The 15921-nt window shown below is 58.8% G+C and overlaps 1 protein-coding gene across 1 annotated transcript in view; it reads right to left on the bottom strand.

Annotated features, from left to right (window-relative positions):
* Positions 1 to 2145: 2145 nt before the first annotated feature.
* Positions 2146 to 15921, bottom strand: part of AJAP1 (adherens junctions associated protein 1) — a 113406-nt gene continuing 99630 nt past the window's right edge. Inside the window, exons 3-6 of the mRNA XM_045997471.1 lie at positions 14888 to 14975; positions 12507 to 12749; positions 10700 to 10831; positions 2146 to 4284 (exon numbers count right to left, since the gene is read on the bottom strand). Of these exons, the coding sequence (XP_045853427.1) occupies positions 10759 to 10831; positions 12507 to 12749; positions 14888 to 14975 (404 nt within the window). The 3' untranslated portion in view covers positions 2146 to 4284; positions 10700 to 10758. The remainder of the gene's footprint in view (positions 4285 to 10699; positions 10832 to 12506; positions 12750 to 14887; positions 14976 to 15921) is intronic.

Genomic DNA, 15921 nt, shown 5'->3' on the forward strand with positions numbered 1-15921 from the left:
CAGCCTGACCCAATAGGGCTGCAGGTCCCAGCCCTGAACCTCAGCCCTGGTTCCTCATCTTCTCTCTTAAGAGACTGGGATCAGCCCAGCTTCCTGAGCTGCTGATGATACTGGGCCATCTAGGAGAAGAAGAAAGAGGAGGAGGAGGAGAGGAAGAAGAAGAAGAAGAAAGAAGAAGAAGAAGAAGAAGGAGAAGGAGAAGAAGAAGAAAGAAGAAGAAGAAGAAGAAGAAGAAGAAGAAGAAGAAGAAGAAGAAGAAGAAGAAGAAGAAGAAGAAGAAAGAGAAGAAGAAAAGAAGAAGAAGAAGAAGAAGAAGAAGAAGAAGAAGAAGAAGAAGAAGAAGAAGAAGAAGAAGAAGAGAAAGAAGAAGGAGAAAGAAGGAGAAGAAAGAGAAAGAAGAAGGAGAAGAAAAGATGGATCCACTCCATGGGTGGCAAGAGTCAAAAGGAGACCTTACAAGGCAAAAGGGTCAATTCTCTGATATGCGCTTTTCTAAATACGGCAAATGGGAATGGACATCCTCACACAAAATTCCTGAAGACTAAAGCCTATGCAGAAGACTCTGCCTGGTGCTGAAATGTATCTGTGAGATACATTGTATCTCACAGAGCAATGAGACGGAGCAATGTATCTGTGAGAAGGAAGACTGCTTGAAGATATCAAGGTCACGGCAGGACCTACTGAATTCCCGGGGGTGACATTCAGAGTTCGTGGGATTTGCTGTAAGTCCAGGTTCCTAAGTTTCGAATGCTCCGTGAAGGACTGAGATGAACACCTAGTCAAATGCGGCCTGAGATGTCCACCCAAACTCCGGTTAGAGAAGGACCAGAAACACGTGGGGGAACCAAGGCGTTCTAGGTGTCGTCTCCTTCCTGCACAAGACAGACACCCGTTGTGGAGACTCACAGCCCTCTGCCATGCCCGAGGGGTCCCTCCACTTCCACACCGCGTGCGGGCAGGCTGTAAACCAAGCAGGAAGATGCGGTGGGCACACGGCTTGGCTTTGCCCTGGACGCTGCTGGAATCCGAGCCCGGTGGGGAATGACCAGGAAGCTTTCCCGGCCGAGCCTGGGGCCCCTTTCGCTTGGCACTCAGAGCTGGTTAACAAAAGTAATTACACCCATTGTTTCAACCAGATAAAAATGACAAATGCACAAAGACTAGACGTAATGAAGTCCAGAAACAGACTGGACTGGACGGCAGGGTGCCCGACGCTCAGCCCAGTTGCTCCGAAAGCTTTAATGGTAGACGATGGACAGACGTCTGCGTGCAGCAGGGTCACGGCCATGGATTTCCGCCACCGCAGGGATGAGATGGAGGAGGACGAAAGCTGGGAACTCGCCAAACTACAGCGCTCCTCCTTCGAGTGCTTTTCTGGAGGGACAGACAATCTACAGCAAACGTGAGGGCCTGCCAGATGGAACTGCGGCCGCGGGAGGCCGAGGAGCGCACAGGCCAACGCGGAGCTCGGCCCCGGGCTGCAGAGGGACGGCCTGGCCACACCACCCCCTGGACACACAGCGTCGTGCACAGGGCCTGACTCAGGGAACGCCTGTACAATCTCACGTTATGGACGTTCTCACGGGCAGAGCTGAATTCCCAAGCCTGCTCGCTTTCCTTTACCAGCGCCTGCGCAAAGCTGATGCCTCCACATTTCTCGGGGACCGTGGAAAAGCCCAAATCCCTACACGCACACACACTCCCTCAAGCATCCTGGAACACTAGCCTTCCCCGAGGTGGATTTGTTCTGACAGATGTCAACTGCGAGCAGACTCCCCGGCGGGGAACGTGCAGGCACCTGTCGGCTGTGCGTGTGTGTGTGGTGCCCGGCTCAGCCCGGAGAGCCGGCCCAGTGGGCTGTGGGTGTCTGGGGGGCTTGGTTACTTTAAGCATCCTTCGACAGCCGGGCGTCCCGTGGTGCTCTGTAAAGAGTACAGGTGTCGGGAGTGCAGCCCAGGCCCGAGGAAGGGGCTGAGCAGCAGTCCGACAGGAGGTGTGGACACCAAACTGGGGCATCATCAGGAATCCCGGGTTCCTGCTGCCGGTGAACAAACAGGCCCCCTGCCATCACCTCCTCCTCAGCCGGGCTCCCTGGGCTCAGGGTGCCGGAGAGCAGAGCGCAGCTTCTCTTGCCCCGGCGGGCGCGGCAGCCCTTGCCTGGCACTCACACCGCGCTGTGCCCGAGTCAGGATTACTACCCCGCAGGTAATGAGATGGATGAACGGGGTGACGGATGGAGAGAGGTGTGCCTTCCAGCACCATGCAGGTGAGCCCCGGCAACCGGAGACGCCAGCGGTAGGCGTGTGCCGAAGCTTTGGGGGAAAGTGACAAAACCGAAACCCAGCCCCCAAATCGGGCTTCCCCACGTGGCGGGCGATTCCCAACAATACAGACCTAGCACTACGATGCCTTCCTCCCCTGGACTCGCTTGGTCTCCCACATTCCAAGAGGTGTGGAAGCACGTTTCAGGGTGTTGTACAGGGAGGCTGAGCCTGATGGAAGAAAGAGGTCACCAGCCTGGCCAGCACGGGGGCACGACGTTAGCTGCCCACCTGACCTGCAGCGTTCTGATCTGGTCTACAGGGCATTTCCCGAGATGGGTTCACACACCCTCCTGGTGAAATCGAAGTCACCCGCGGGCCATTCATAGAGGGCAGGCCACACGCATCGAATTTGGGATCCCTGTGAGGAGAAAAGAGCGTCCACCGGAGCCTCCCATCCCTCACAGGGCACAATGGGGCACCAGGCGCTGCCCTCCCCAAACACGGCAGTGCTTCTCATGAAGCACGTGTGCTCGTGATCCCCTGTCCCGAGGCTTCAGCCTCGAGCCCCTCTTTCCACTGGGAAACCCCACTGTAGGATTCCTGATGGCAAAAACAAAGATGTTGGCCAACCAGCACGAGCGAGAGACAGCGTCTTCGCTCCAGTCCTCACCAAGATTGCAAGCCGTGCTTGGGCTCTAAAAGAGCAGCGACCTGTCCACCAACGTGCGTGAAACGAACGTGGGGTGCGCTCAGGGCACAGCCCCCGTGGGAGTAGCCTGGGTCCTTTGCACACGGACTTCTTTCTCGTTTTCCAACAAACGGGGGCCCTCGCAGATGTCGGAGTTCTGTTCTGACATACACACACACATTATAAGGATAGATTCCTTTAATTTCTGGAACTGGAAAATTTTCTTTAATTCGGTCTATGCTTGTATAACACAAAGATGGTTAAGAATCCGCCCCCCGCCCGGGCTGACGCTCAGCCCGTCTGTAAGCAGCGACTACGTACATGTGTGTGTGGCTGTTAGGTAGCTCCTTCGAACAACTCACTGAGAAAAAAAAACAAGGTCATGTTTACGCGTCTCTCTCTCTCTCTCCCTACACGCAGGTCTGTAAAACAAGGGCATTCTCGATTCTGGCCTGAGACAAGAAAGTCTACATCTAGAGCCACTCACCGGATACCAGCCAATGTAGGGTGTCAGGAGGGGTCGGTCTGCGGGGTCCCGGCTGTCCCCGGGGACGGGCGGCAACGGGAGGCCAGGCCACGGGAAGGAATATGCTCACTCGTGGAAGCGCGTTTCCAGGGTAGGCGTCTCCACGCGTGTGTGCGTGTGCGTGTGCCTGCGTGATATGCTGCCAACGTAGAAAACAGCAGTTTATTCTGTTCGTACTAAGCGTAAATAAACCAGGTTCTGTAACCGATAACATTTTCTTTTAAAAAGGAACATTGAAGGTCTTCAAAAATTGCTACAGTACAAAAAAAGTGTGTGTGTGTGTCTTGTGTATTTGATCTTTATATGTGTGTATTAACCAGAAATAGCGACTCTATTGGAAGAGTCCCACCCCGTCGCGGTCAGGTTTCTACGCGCGGTTCGCTTGGCTTCGCCGCGGTCACCAAGTCCGTCGGTCACTACGTGGCACATAATGGTATTATTGGCAAAGGTTCAGAATCAGTCCAAATCCCAGGCTCCAGGAGCTTCCTGTCGGCCTTTCTTCTCCGTCTGCAGCTGCTTTCTTGCTTTTCTTCTCTCTGTCCTCCAAAGACGACTCCGGCTGAAGGCAGTTCCCCCATAGGCGTGAGCATTTTTATAAAAATATATTTGGCCTATAGCGTCCTGCTCTTTGAGCTCCCCACCGGCAAACTGAAGCGGTAGGTATGGGGACCCTCCCCGTAGAGTCTAGATTAGGTTGTGTGTGTGTGTGTGTGTGTGTGTGTGTGTGTGTGTGTGTTTAAATTTTTTTAATTTTTTTTAAATTTTTTTTTAAATTTTTTTTTTTTTACAGGTTCACCAACGGAATCCTGTGTGGAAAGAAAACAAGAAAAGATTAACTAGCAGGGAGCAGAGGGCAGGATGAGTGTCTGCGGCCCCTCTAAGCCTCCACGACCAACGGAGCCCCAGGCTGGCTCGCAGAGGGCAGGGTGTCCTGCCCTGGGCACTGGGGACTGGAGCACCTGGGGGTCCCAGGGACCTTGTGCTTCACAGTCACAGAGGAGGAGCTCCCGCTTCTGCGTCAGCAGTGGGTCGGGCCGGGACCACCCGCACTCACTCTGCTAAGAGCCCTGCCCCCCAAGCCTGCAGAGAACTGAAGGCATCCAGCACCCCTGCTGACTCCCTTTCGGGCTCTGATCTGCCAGGAGCAGAGGAGGGGACGCCCACCCCACTCCTGGATGGCGAGAAGCCATGGGGTCCCCTTCAACCCCCTGGTCAGCTGGAGGCTCCCTGAGACCGGGACTCGGAGAGATGAATGGATTGCATCAGAAAAACCGACCTGGGGGAGCCCAAGAGGTGATCTTGCTGAAGAGGGAAAGGGGGCGCGTCCCTGGCGCTCGCAAGCCAAGTCAGCTGACTGCAAAGAAGGGGGGGCCCTTCCCTAGCCCAGCGGAGCGTCAGATGATAGGAACCCCAGAGTCTTCCCGCCTCGGTGACGGACCCCAGAGGTCAGCACCTCCCCGACAGTCAGAGAGCTGTGGCCTTTCTGGGCATGGCCAGGGGTGTGGAACATGTCATGGCTCAGCCTGGAGGCGCTCTTGCTGGAAGGACGGGGCACGGTTTCTCTCTGCTGTCACTCGGAGCCCCTGCAGCCCACAACTACAGGACACGAGAACCCTCCAACCGTACACGGGGGGAGGACGCTGCCCCCCCCACACCAGTCAGACAACTCGGCAGGTGACAGCAATTCTGACATGAAAGCCAGAAGCCGCGGGCTGGAGCTCCGACGTGTCTGCTGCGGCTCCAGGCACAGCGGCTGGACTGGTCCTGTCCTAGTCACCGGCTGAGCCTCTCGGAAACACACACAGCGTCCTCCACCCAGTCGGGGGCGAGGGCACTTGTCTCCTCTCGGGAACCCTCCTGGTCTGGACAACAAGGCAGGGCCCCGGCTGCCTCCTCACCGTGCCCTCTACCTGCATGTGACAGACTTAGCCCACCCCGACGTGGAGCGTCCACGCATCTCCCATGGTGTGCTCTGCTGTGGGCAGGGTGTCCCCCCGTACAGAACCCGGGTGCCGGACCGCCCTCGGCAGCTGTGCTCCAACGGAGTCCTGCCCGGCTCACGACTGCGTTCCAGGATGGGATGCGGGGGGTGGGGGGAAGGTAAAAAACGAAGCCATCCAAATGGAGAGAACTGTCTCTCCTGGATGTCTGTCCTCACTCTAATTTTTGGAAAGCTAAAAAACGTGGAGACACGTGCCCCCTGACTCTGCCCACGGGAGGAGCCAAGTGCAGAGAGCCTGAGAGGAGACGGGGCGCCACGGGGTGGGGGAGGGGCGGGGGGCGCGTGTCATGGGGCTGAGTTCCAGTTTGGGACGATGAGGGAGTTCTGGAGACAGGCGGCGGCGAGGGATGCCTGACGTCGTGAATGGGCCTGATGCCAATGGACCGCATGGCTCAGATCAGGGGAAACGGTCCATTTCATGTCCGTCACAGGTTACCGCCATTTTAAAAGATAAAAAATACACATAAAAATATACGGGGACACAAGAGCCTGTGCCTGGTGACTGCCGGCCCAGGTCGGGCGGCCCGGGACCCTGCCTGGGGGGAGCAGCGCCCCCTCCTCGCCGGCAGAGGGTCCTGGGTTGGAGCACCGGTCAGACGGCCGTCCCCTCATGAAGGGAGGTTTCCTGCGAGGACCGTCACCGGCTGCTGTCTGATCCTTTATTCTGGCGGTAACCACACTGACGGAGGGCGCCCTCTCACACCCGCCATCTCGTGGGTGGTTTTCCGTACGTGGTTTATGTGGCCACTGTCCCACCTGATGTCTTCAGCGCTTCTGACCTGGGACAAGGTCCTGCCTCCTCGCCTGGCATCCCTCCGCCTCCAGGTTCCATGTCCTTCGAGGGTCGGCAGACGGGCACCTCCCTGGGGGGGCCTTCCCAGACATCCCCTGCTTTGCTAAATGCAATGTCTGTTCATCCTCGTCTGCTGGAGCGCGCTGTTGTGGGACTTCGCAGGTACAGGACGAGCCAGGTGGGCTCTCCCCTGAGTGTGTGCATGCCACGTGTCATTGCAGGGGTCACGGGGCACCTGCCAGGTCCGCCCAGGCTCCAGCTCTGTGCCTCGCCCGGAGTGGGCCATCGGTACTGGACGCCGCTCGGGGAAGAGGCGTCCGTGCAGAGGTCACCTTGTCCTCGGCCCCGGAGACTGACCACCTCCAGGTGCTGGCCGCAGCTGGGTTAGGACGGCCGCATCCAAGAATTGGCAGAGGGGCCCTCGCGCCGCCCGGGGATGGAGCCTCTTCCAGACCTACGGGCATCTGCCTGTACCCAAAGTCCCAGGACAAAAGAGGCAGAGGGAGAGGGGGGCAGGGAAACGGCTCCCACTCTGTGCCCTGAATTGCCCCCTGGAGAGTCATGCTGACTCCGGCAGAGGCGGGGGGGGCGGGGTTCTCTGCAAGGGGCTGTGGCCAGGGCGGCATCACCCCTTCAGGCCGGGAGCTGGGGCCCGGGGCTACCCGCGGCCACTTTCCACGTCTGCCCGATGTTCCCGCTACTTGCACCCAGCTCGTGGGAGGGCCTGTGTCTTTCTGTTCCCAAGGCTTGGTGTATGACCCTCTCGGCTGCGCTAACCCTGAGAGGGACCAGAGAAGCCAAGGAGCGAGCGCTGCCCACCCCCAGACCTGGCTGGAGAAACATGGCACAGGCATCCACACCTGGTCCCCGCCAGGAAGGGGACTGTGTGGTGCAAAGTGGTCTGAGAGATGGGACCTGGGATGGATTCCGACTCTGGAGAAACTAGTGCCCTCTGCTGCCTGGAAGGAGATCCTGGGCTCGCCTGGGCCCCGCCGGCCGCAGACCACACGTGTCCCAGGCTCTAAGATCAGCGTCTGCTTTTGCAAAACAGACGCAGCCTGTGGCAAGAACTCCCCGAAGCCAGGGGCTGCAGTCAACGTCCTGCGTCCGGAAGGGGCTATTTGCCACCAGGGTTCCTGTGCTCAGCTGAGAAGCACGGGGAGCGACGCGTGTGCACGTTGCTTTGAACCCGGCGTTCCTGGGAGCGGCGAACTCTCGGGTATTCTGGTAGCGCGCTTCTTTAGAACAAAGCGGGAAGGCTCAGGTGCTTTTCTCGGTTTTTATTAGTTATGTCTTCAGTGTGTTTTTGAAAATAAGAATAACACATGATTTATTTCTTACTGGCTTCAGACGCGAGGACTTTTATTACTTTTCGGGCTCTGTTGGGAATAAAGTGGCCTCCGCCGATGCAAAGATGTGAACGCTAACGAGGTTTTCAGAAGTTTACTTGTTGGATGAAAAATGACAGGAAATTAGCCCGAGAGCCAATGGCAGACGCGTGTCCTCGGCCCCTGGGTGTGCGGGAAGGTCAGAGCGACGGGGTGTCCCTGCGGAGGTGGTCTGCGGCAGGAATGTGCCGGAATCGATGACAGAGGCCGGATCAGGGAGACCGGGTGGGCGTCAGGCTCGGGGCCGGTGTCCGGGAACGCAGCCTCCCTGCCCACAGGGCAACGAACGTGGCCACTCCGGGTCCCCCGCGTGCGTGGGGTCAGCGTGAGCGGACAAGATGGCGTGGCACCAACGTCCTCTGTCATCTTAAACGTGCATTTGGAGAGACTCAGCAGCCATACAAGAGACAAACACCTCCGCTGGCTCTTCAACGTTAATTAAATGTTTCCGTATTAATTGGTATTTATTTAAGGGACAATAAGTGCCCTAGTAAATCTGAGCCATCTTCCTGGCCTTTCCCCGCTCGATGCTCCTGTCCAGGCATTAATTGCAAGGATCAGGGATACTTAGAATCCCAAGGCTTTCCTCGCAGGGCGTGATGAACAGTCTGTCCGGCACGCGGTGAAGGAATCTGCAAGCATTTATCAAAGGCTAAGGAGACCGTGTGCGGAGCCCTCCCGGTCCGTGTCAGCGGGAACAGGAGGACTGGTGCTCCCAGGTGCGGCGGCTGCACCTGCGGGACTCGGGCGGTCCTGTTGGCTCTTCTCAGCTCCCAGATGGCCCGGCTGGCAGCCCCAGTGAGGGGGTCACTCTCTTCGGAGGCAGCTGGGTCCCCTCCTGCGAACGGAGAGGGTCCTGAGACCGCTCCTGGGACGACCTGGCAGGTGGGCCCAGACACCCTGAGAGGAACGTGGTCCAAGTGGCAGACGGGGAGAGCCCACCAACTGTGTGTGGGGTCCTCCCATACCCTGTGTTGCTAGAAGAGAGACCTGGAACGGGAAACATTTCTGCAGCAGAAGGCTCCATAAAAGCTCTTTTCTACTGTTTTCTTTCTTTTAGGCCGGGCTGCGGCTCCTGGTTCCAGAGTGTGGCTGAGGAGGCTGGTGGCTCGGGCTGTGGGGTGCGCGGGAGCTGGTCTCCTGCTCTGCAGACTTGAGCTGAACGTCCCAGGATGCCAGTGGACCGGGAAAGCTTACCCCCGGCTGCCACCGACTCTCATCCTGCCCGGGACCAGGCTGGGGATGGCATGGGGGACAGGGGCATAGCGCGGGGGTGGGGTGGTGGCTCTCTGACGATGGGCAGAGCCAGGCCGCCTTGGGCTGACCCCAGCAACCCGATCTCAGGCAAGTCACCTAATGGCTTCGTGCCTCAGTTTCCCCGCTGTAAAGCAGCATTCCTGGGAGGACGGCAGGAGTCGCAGATGTAAAGCAGGCTCCAAAAGTGCCCATCAGGGAAAGTCTACATTAGGGAAACTGCCCCCCCACCCCCAGGCCCCGGGCCCCGGAGCAAAGGGCATGCCCGCCTCCAGGCCGTGAGCCTGAGCTCTTGAAGGAAGGGAGTGGAGGCCGTGACATGCAGGGCCCGATCAGTGTCTTGTGTGGTTACGCATGTTTGAAGTCCTAACAGGGATGCTGGCGGTCCTGGGCCCCCCTGCTGAGGGTTCTCTGGGCCGAAGGGAACTCGGCAGCTAGTAAGAAGCTCCTTGTTGCTAGCCCGGCTAGAACTCCCCTGGGAACTCTGTCCCGCCTTAGTGAGGTGAGTCGTGCGAGGCCGACAAGGCTCTGATGGGTGGGCCATGCAGGTGCCTCTGGCCCCTGAATTGTCAGGGACGCATCCGGTCTCACCTAACTTGCCTCATGGTCTCAACGAAGGCCATTTGTGGGGGGGATGGGGGGTTGGGGGAGGAGCGCTTTCCGTACTCATCTAATCACATTTCTTGGCCCGATGGCGGATCGTCAGGTTAAGCAGGTCATTTTGGCTTCAGGACAGGAAGCGAGGGCTGGAGATTTGATTTGGAGCCAACAGCTGCTTCATTAGGGCTGGATGAGGACTGACCCGTTCGCTATTTCCGACAGCCATGGGTTCCTTCAGTCCTGGCTCTGCATGGCGAGCCCGGCCCCGAGGGGACATGGGTGCCCCCAGGAAACACCTCCCACCCACCCTGACGACAACTCCTGCATGAGAAGGCGGGCAGAAGGAAGAAGCAGTAATTTCAAATACCAATAACGCAGCCTAGAAACTGGGCTCCCTGCTCAGGGAAGGGATATGATGTCACAGAGCGTCCGCGGATGAGACAAAAACGAGGATCCTTAGAAAACCCAACATCAAAAAGGAAAACAAACACAAAGAGCCCAGAGCCCGGGTTGCCAGTACTGACGGTGCGCAGACCATGTGCGGCCATGGGGGCAAACGCTTTCCCACCCCCCCCCCACCCCCAGCCTGAGTGTTCTGGAGACGCAGTGCAGGAGAAAGCAATTTCACGTTGGCACCAAAGTTAATATCACTGAAAGCAAACCGAATGTTCCTATCCAGCAGAGCGTGGAAAATTCATCCTGTTCTGGGGCCGGTCCCTGGCTTCAAATTAGTACATGCCTCAACTCTTCACTTCCTTCATCATTTCCCTTCTTATCTCTTATTTTTATATTCCAAAATTGTATTTTAATTCTACCTCGCATCCCCCACCCCAATGTAGAGACGTCCGATGTGGGGGTGATGCCCGCCCGCATAGCCCCCTCCCGGCTCTCCCTGGGTTTCCCTGCCGGCTGGCCAGCCGCGCACGGGCTGGGGCCTTCCCCGGCGCTGCTGTTCTGGTGTGTCTGTCCTCCCTCCACGGGGCTTATTCCTAACAAGTACAGCAGAGAGACCACAAGCCCAGCCCTCCTGGCTCACGCTCGGGGCGGCAACACCATCGGAATTCCACCTGCCATGTCCAGAAGGGCTCCCAGTTGTCCCGGAGTGGAGGCGGGGGGCGGAGTGGAGGGGGGGGAGGCAAAGGGGGAAAAAAAATCGATCGAGGTCCATAACGAGAGATACGTACCATAATACAGACACTTGGCGTCTGCCCTGCCCCCAGGAGGTAAACAAGACTTCGGCCAGTCAGCAGGAGATTTCAAACCATTTCTCAGACACGAAGGCCACAGGAATAAGGTGCCGATCAGAGGAGGAGGGTCTGCGGCAAGCAGAAACATGGTCTCGCGTGCGCTCGTGTGGAGCAGCTGACCGGCGGGCCGGCTAGTGCTGCCGCCCAACACTGGCCTCTTGAGCCGGGAAGAACCCAGAAAGGTAATGCTCAGCCCGGACCCACTGGCCTTCGGCGGGAAGGGGGCCCTCTCCCAGCGGCCTGCGAACGCCCACGTGCACCCTGGAAGGCCTTGGAGGACACGGAGCCCGACGGACCGTGTGCAGAAGGAAGCTGGGATTCCAGATCTTAGTTTTTTGAATTTGCGGGACAGGCGCACAGCTTGGGTCTCCCCCTCCCAGGGCAGGGATCCTGCCTGCTTGGCTGCATGCCACAATGGAGTGGGCGGGGCCTGACTCCTGAAATGGGTCTCTTGGAATCTGTCACATTTGAGACTTAAGCTACCGTGTCCAAAGGCCAGGGAGAACCAACAGAGCATTGCCTTGGGCCAAAAAGTAAGAACCCGTTCCGCCCAATGCTTCCGAGCCAGGGCTAAGGGCTGGCGGTGCCCACCTTGCATGTGGATGCGGCAGGGCCAGAGGGGCACCAGGGGGAACGGCCATGTGGCCGCTCAGCATCCCACCCCCTTCCCCCGAACTGAAGCACTGGTTGGCCCGGATTCACATCCAAACCGACACACGCGCCCTCTGTGAAATGTTTGAAATCCTTTCGCCAATTCTGTGTGCACTGGGCCTTCTGGAAGGCTGGGGAGGCCACCAGGAGCTCCCCAGACGGGACAGAGCCCAAGCAACACGGGCCGGAAGGACAGTCCTGAGTCCCCGCTCTCCCCCCTCCCGAGCTGGGAAGGGAGCATCCCAGGGAATACTGCGGAGTCCAACGTGGAGATGGGGGGGGCACTTAAGGAAGGCCCCCCGTTCTCACGGTCCATTAACTATGGGCACCACAGCTGAACGTCACCCCGAGGCTCCTCAACCCTGGCTCTGGGAGGAACGCTTCCGGGCCCCTTGGGCATTCGCCCCTTGCTGCTACTCTCGCCACTGACAGGGGCTTCCTGGGGTCCGCCTGGTTTCCTCTTTGTTTCTTCCTAAAATGTTTAAGGGGTTGGAGAATTTTTCTCTTTTAAATTTACAAAATGGTGCATAGGTGTACGCTCCCTTAAAAAAATAGCTTATTGATATTTTAATCTAATTCCAGATAAACCCTCAGAAGCTGACTCGAGGGTTTCTTAAATGTTCCCAGGGATGGTTTCAGGGCCCTGTCTTCTTTGAAGGATTACCCATGATTAATAAAAAGGAGCATTTAATAACCAGGAGTCTGGCTGGTATTCGATATTTTGCGAGACGTGCCGCTGACATCTTACTGATGAGCATTCAGAGAGACTGACGGGGAGCATGTTGATATCGGAGGCCCAGGGCTACCAGCCGGACAGGACGCCTGCTCGGCCTCCAACAGGTGGTGTCCGGCGGGGGAGGACCTTCTGTCCGCTCTCTGAGGGTGCGGCCTGGAGACCACCGCGGCTGCTGCTGGGGTCTGTCTCCGGTTGGTGAAACACCTCCTTCCGTCTACCCCGCCCCCTCCTTTCGCCAGGCCAGCCATGTGCACCTGCTCGGGCCCTTAAGGACCCATGTAGGGTGCCCCCCCGCCAGGTCAACAGTGCCCGGTGATGATGCTGGGACATCAGGGTCCGGCCCAGGCCCGAGCTTACCGGTTCCCGTTAAACGTGGATTTGTACTCGGCTGTCGGGTGCAGCGTCTCGTCGGTGTACATGGGCACGGACGCCCGGACACACTCGTGGGAACACTGCAGGGTCTCGTTATAGGCCGTGAATATGTCCAGGCTGCTGGGCACCCGCGCCGGGGTGAAGTCCGTCAGGTTCTGGCAGCTCTCCTCCTGCTGGTTGACCTTCCGCTGGTGGCTGTTCCGACGCGTGTTCCCGCTTTGGGCGCAGCTGGGAGACAGAGGAGTCGGGCTGGGGGTGTGGCGGGCGGGGGCCGGACCCAGCACTTAGACCGGGGCACCTTAGTCTCCAGGCATTAATTATTCATCTTTTCATACTAGATGGTAATTCCCAGCCTCTTCACAAAGACCGACCACAATGAAACAATCAGCTCTCTCTCTCTCCCTGTTTTATTTTTGTTAATAAAATTTGAATTTTAATGTGGCCATTATCGCAGGGCAGGTGATGAAGAAAGCGTCTGAGCTGTGTTATCCCAGAGCTGAGGCCTCGTCTGCCCGACGGATGTCAGCCGGGCAGTGGTGGCTGACTCAGTTTCCCCATGAAGGGATGGGTACAGGAGGGGCTGGCCTGGTGCTCCTTCTGGCAGGGGCTATGTGACTGTCCTCGGAGAATTATTTCACGGGGCACCCTGCGTCCTCAGCCCTGCCTTTGCCCAGGCTCCCAAGCTGGAGATTAACATGGATGGTCCATCCTTCACGGCCATGAGGTCCGTGGAGAGATCTGGTCTGCATGCCCCACGGAGGCTTCCCTGCTCCTCTGGACCACACAGCCCTCTCGGTACCGCCGAGGATGGACATGGGAATCCCGGCCTTGTCAACCAAGGGATCTGGGGGAGCGGGCCATCGGTGACCTCTCCCAGTCACTCCCGGCAAGTCACAGGAGGGATAAGTGGAAGTCCCATCCCGGTGGAGGAGAGCAGCTAGGAGGAAATTTGGGGAGCCCCAGCTTGGGGAACCTGTTCCCCTTTCCCTCCCTGCTGTGCTCAGAGCCAGTGCGGAAGGATGTGGGCGTGACAGGTGAGGTTCCATGAGCACATCTTCCTGCAAGTCATGGACGTGCCCTGTCTCATTTTCCAACGAGAGGAGCCCTGCTTCCTGGTGCAAAAGCCCCATCCCATAAATGAGGGTGGGAAGATAAATGCAAAAGCCAGGGGACCCCCCCACCAAGGTCATGGAACATCTTCATCACCGCCTGGGTGGTCGTCCCCAGAAGAACTCTCTGAGGCTTTGCTGCAAACCCAAACGTGGGAAACCAAGAGGGGACAGTGTCCCCCATCCCCTCTGGGAGCTGTCAAGATGGTCGATGGTATTTGCCCAGCCACACGTCCAGGGGATGCTGGGCCCCAGAGTCCCTTCTCCTGCCAGCCAGGCCCCGCCCAGGACGCCTCATGGCGACTTTAGAGTCGTCCTCATCACCTGTCCCAGATAATGCCCTGGGTCTCGGGTTCGCTGGCCTCCCGGAGGCCTCACTCGCTTGCTGCGAGGTCTGCTTTGGGGCTGTGCCAGGCCCCGCCCTCCCAGCTCTGCTAACACGGGAGACTGGCTTTCTCTCGGATCGCTGTCATCTGGACCCTGGGAAGCAGCTGCCACCCATCGGCCCCCGTGACTTCCCACCACCTCCTGCCGGCGACCGCGGGAAGGTGTGGGTGTGCTACTCTACGAGGAGTCCGGCCTTTGATGCTCAAAGTGGACTCATTTGCTGCAGGGGTGGCTGCGGGCAGTGGGGCCCCAGAGGCCTGTGTGCGGCAGGGTCACCCGGCACTGCCCGACTTCCCGCGGGGTGTAGCAGGTGCGCTCACCTCGCAAGGCCAACCTCAAAGTAGGCCAGTTTCTAGGAGGAAACAGGCAAAGACCGGCTACCTGGAGAAAAGCAATAACCTAGTTCGACAGACACACAGCAGCCGCAGGAGGAGGGGAGGGTTCAGGCTGAACACGGCCCCTACACCGCCAGGCCAGTGAGGGGTGGGCACGGGCCGCCCGGGCTGCTGGCGTGTTGGTCACCTGAGCTGACCCAGGCTTCGGAGACCAGAACACGGGCCACCTGAGAAACTGTGCGGGAGGTGGGGCTCGCTCGCCTCCTGCAGGGAAAGCCGCAGTCAGGGGCACACTCCGCCCAAGGCCTGTGTCCGGCAGTGCGGCGCCTATGGCCGGCCAAGCCGCCCTGGGGTTGGAGGCGAGCGGGCTGCGGCGAGGCCGTGAGCTGCCCCTGATTCTCTGGCCCAGATGAGGGGAACAACGCCCAGGGATGAGAGGCGGGACCGGGTCTGAGAAGTAGGAAACACCCCGTGCACACTTCCCGGGGGACCCCCACAGTCCCCGTGTCTGGGCCAGAGGGCCGAGGAGCCTTACCAGTTTTTTAAGACAAGAGTTGTAATCAGAGCAGCTATGACCATGATGAGGGAGACGGTGATGGTGATGATCTGATGGACAGCCAGACCTGGAAAAGAGGAAGGGGGGCAGTCATGAGACCCGGGCATGAGACACAGGAACCCAGGAAGGGCAGGGCCCGCTCCTGAACACTCAGGTCCCTCCTTCCCCATGGCAGGTGCCAGCAGGAGCCGGGTCCCTGGGAGTCCAGGAAGGGAGGCCTCGACCCTGGCATCTCTTGGTTCCCCAGCTGTCACCGGCCCAGGGGCGGCTGTGTCCTTTTCCTGCACCTGCCAAGCCCCTCACCTGGCCCAAGCAAGCTCTGGCTGAGGCACGGCCCCCCGGACCTGTCACCCTTCCTCCGCCTGCTCCCACCGGGGTGAGTTCTCTGTTCCGAGCACTAGGCCTTTGAGTGGGAGCAGGTTTGGCCTGACCCAAGAGGGGCCAAGGCAGCCCAGGATTTGTTGGGAAGGGAGGAGAGAGTGGACAAGGGTTGGCCTCCTGGCAGGGGTCCACTGGATCCCTGGGGTACGTCTTCCTCTTCCCAGAGTCCTCTCCAAGCGGCTCCTGCCTGTGGAGGTTCCAGGAACCAATGACCCGGGCCTCGCAGCTGATGCTTCTCAAAAGCCTGGAAAGGGACCTGCCATCTAGTCTCGCTGGCCTGTGTCTGCTGCGTGTGTGTGCACGGGGAAGGAGGGTGCAGGGGTGCCATGGGGGGCAATTCAGAGACAGAAGCAGGGCAGCCTGAGCCCCGCCTGAGCGCTGTCTGGGAACCCCACACGGGGAGAGCCAAGGCCCGGGATTCTCTCCTATACCATCCCTCCGTCCCCAGCCCTGCACCACCTTCCACTAAGCACAGAGGCAGGGGATGGAGGTGAGGCTCCCAACTCTGGTCTCCCACCGAGGCTGTGTCCCTCCTGACAGTGCCCCTGTCACAGCCTTCCCGCAGCACGGACACGGGGACATGCCCAGCAGATGCCGCTGGTCCATCAAAGCCACGTGCAAAGGCTCTGTCC

Source organism: Meles meles, chromosome 1, assembly GCF_922984935.1.
Source record: "Meles meles chromosome 1, mMelMel3.1 paternal haplotype, whole genome shotgun sequence".
Taxonomy (NCBI): Eukaryota; Metazoa; Chordata; class Mammalia; order Carnivora; family Mustelidae; genus Meles; species Meles meles.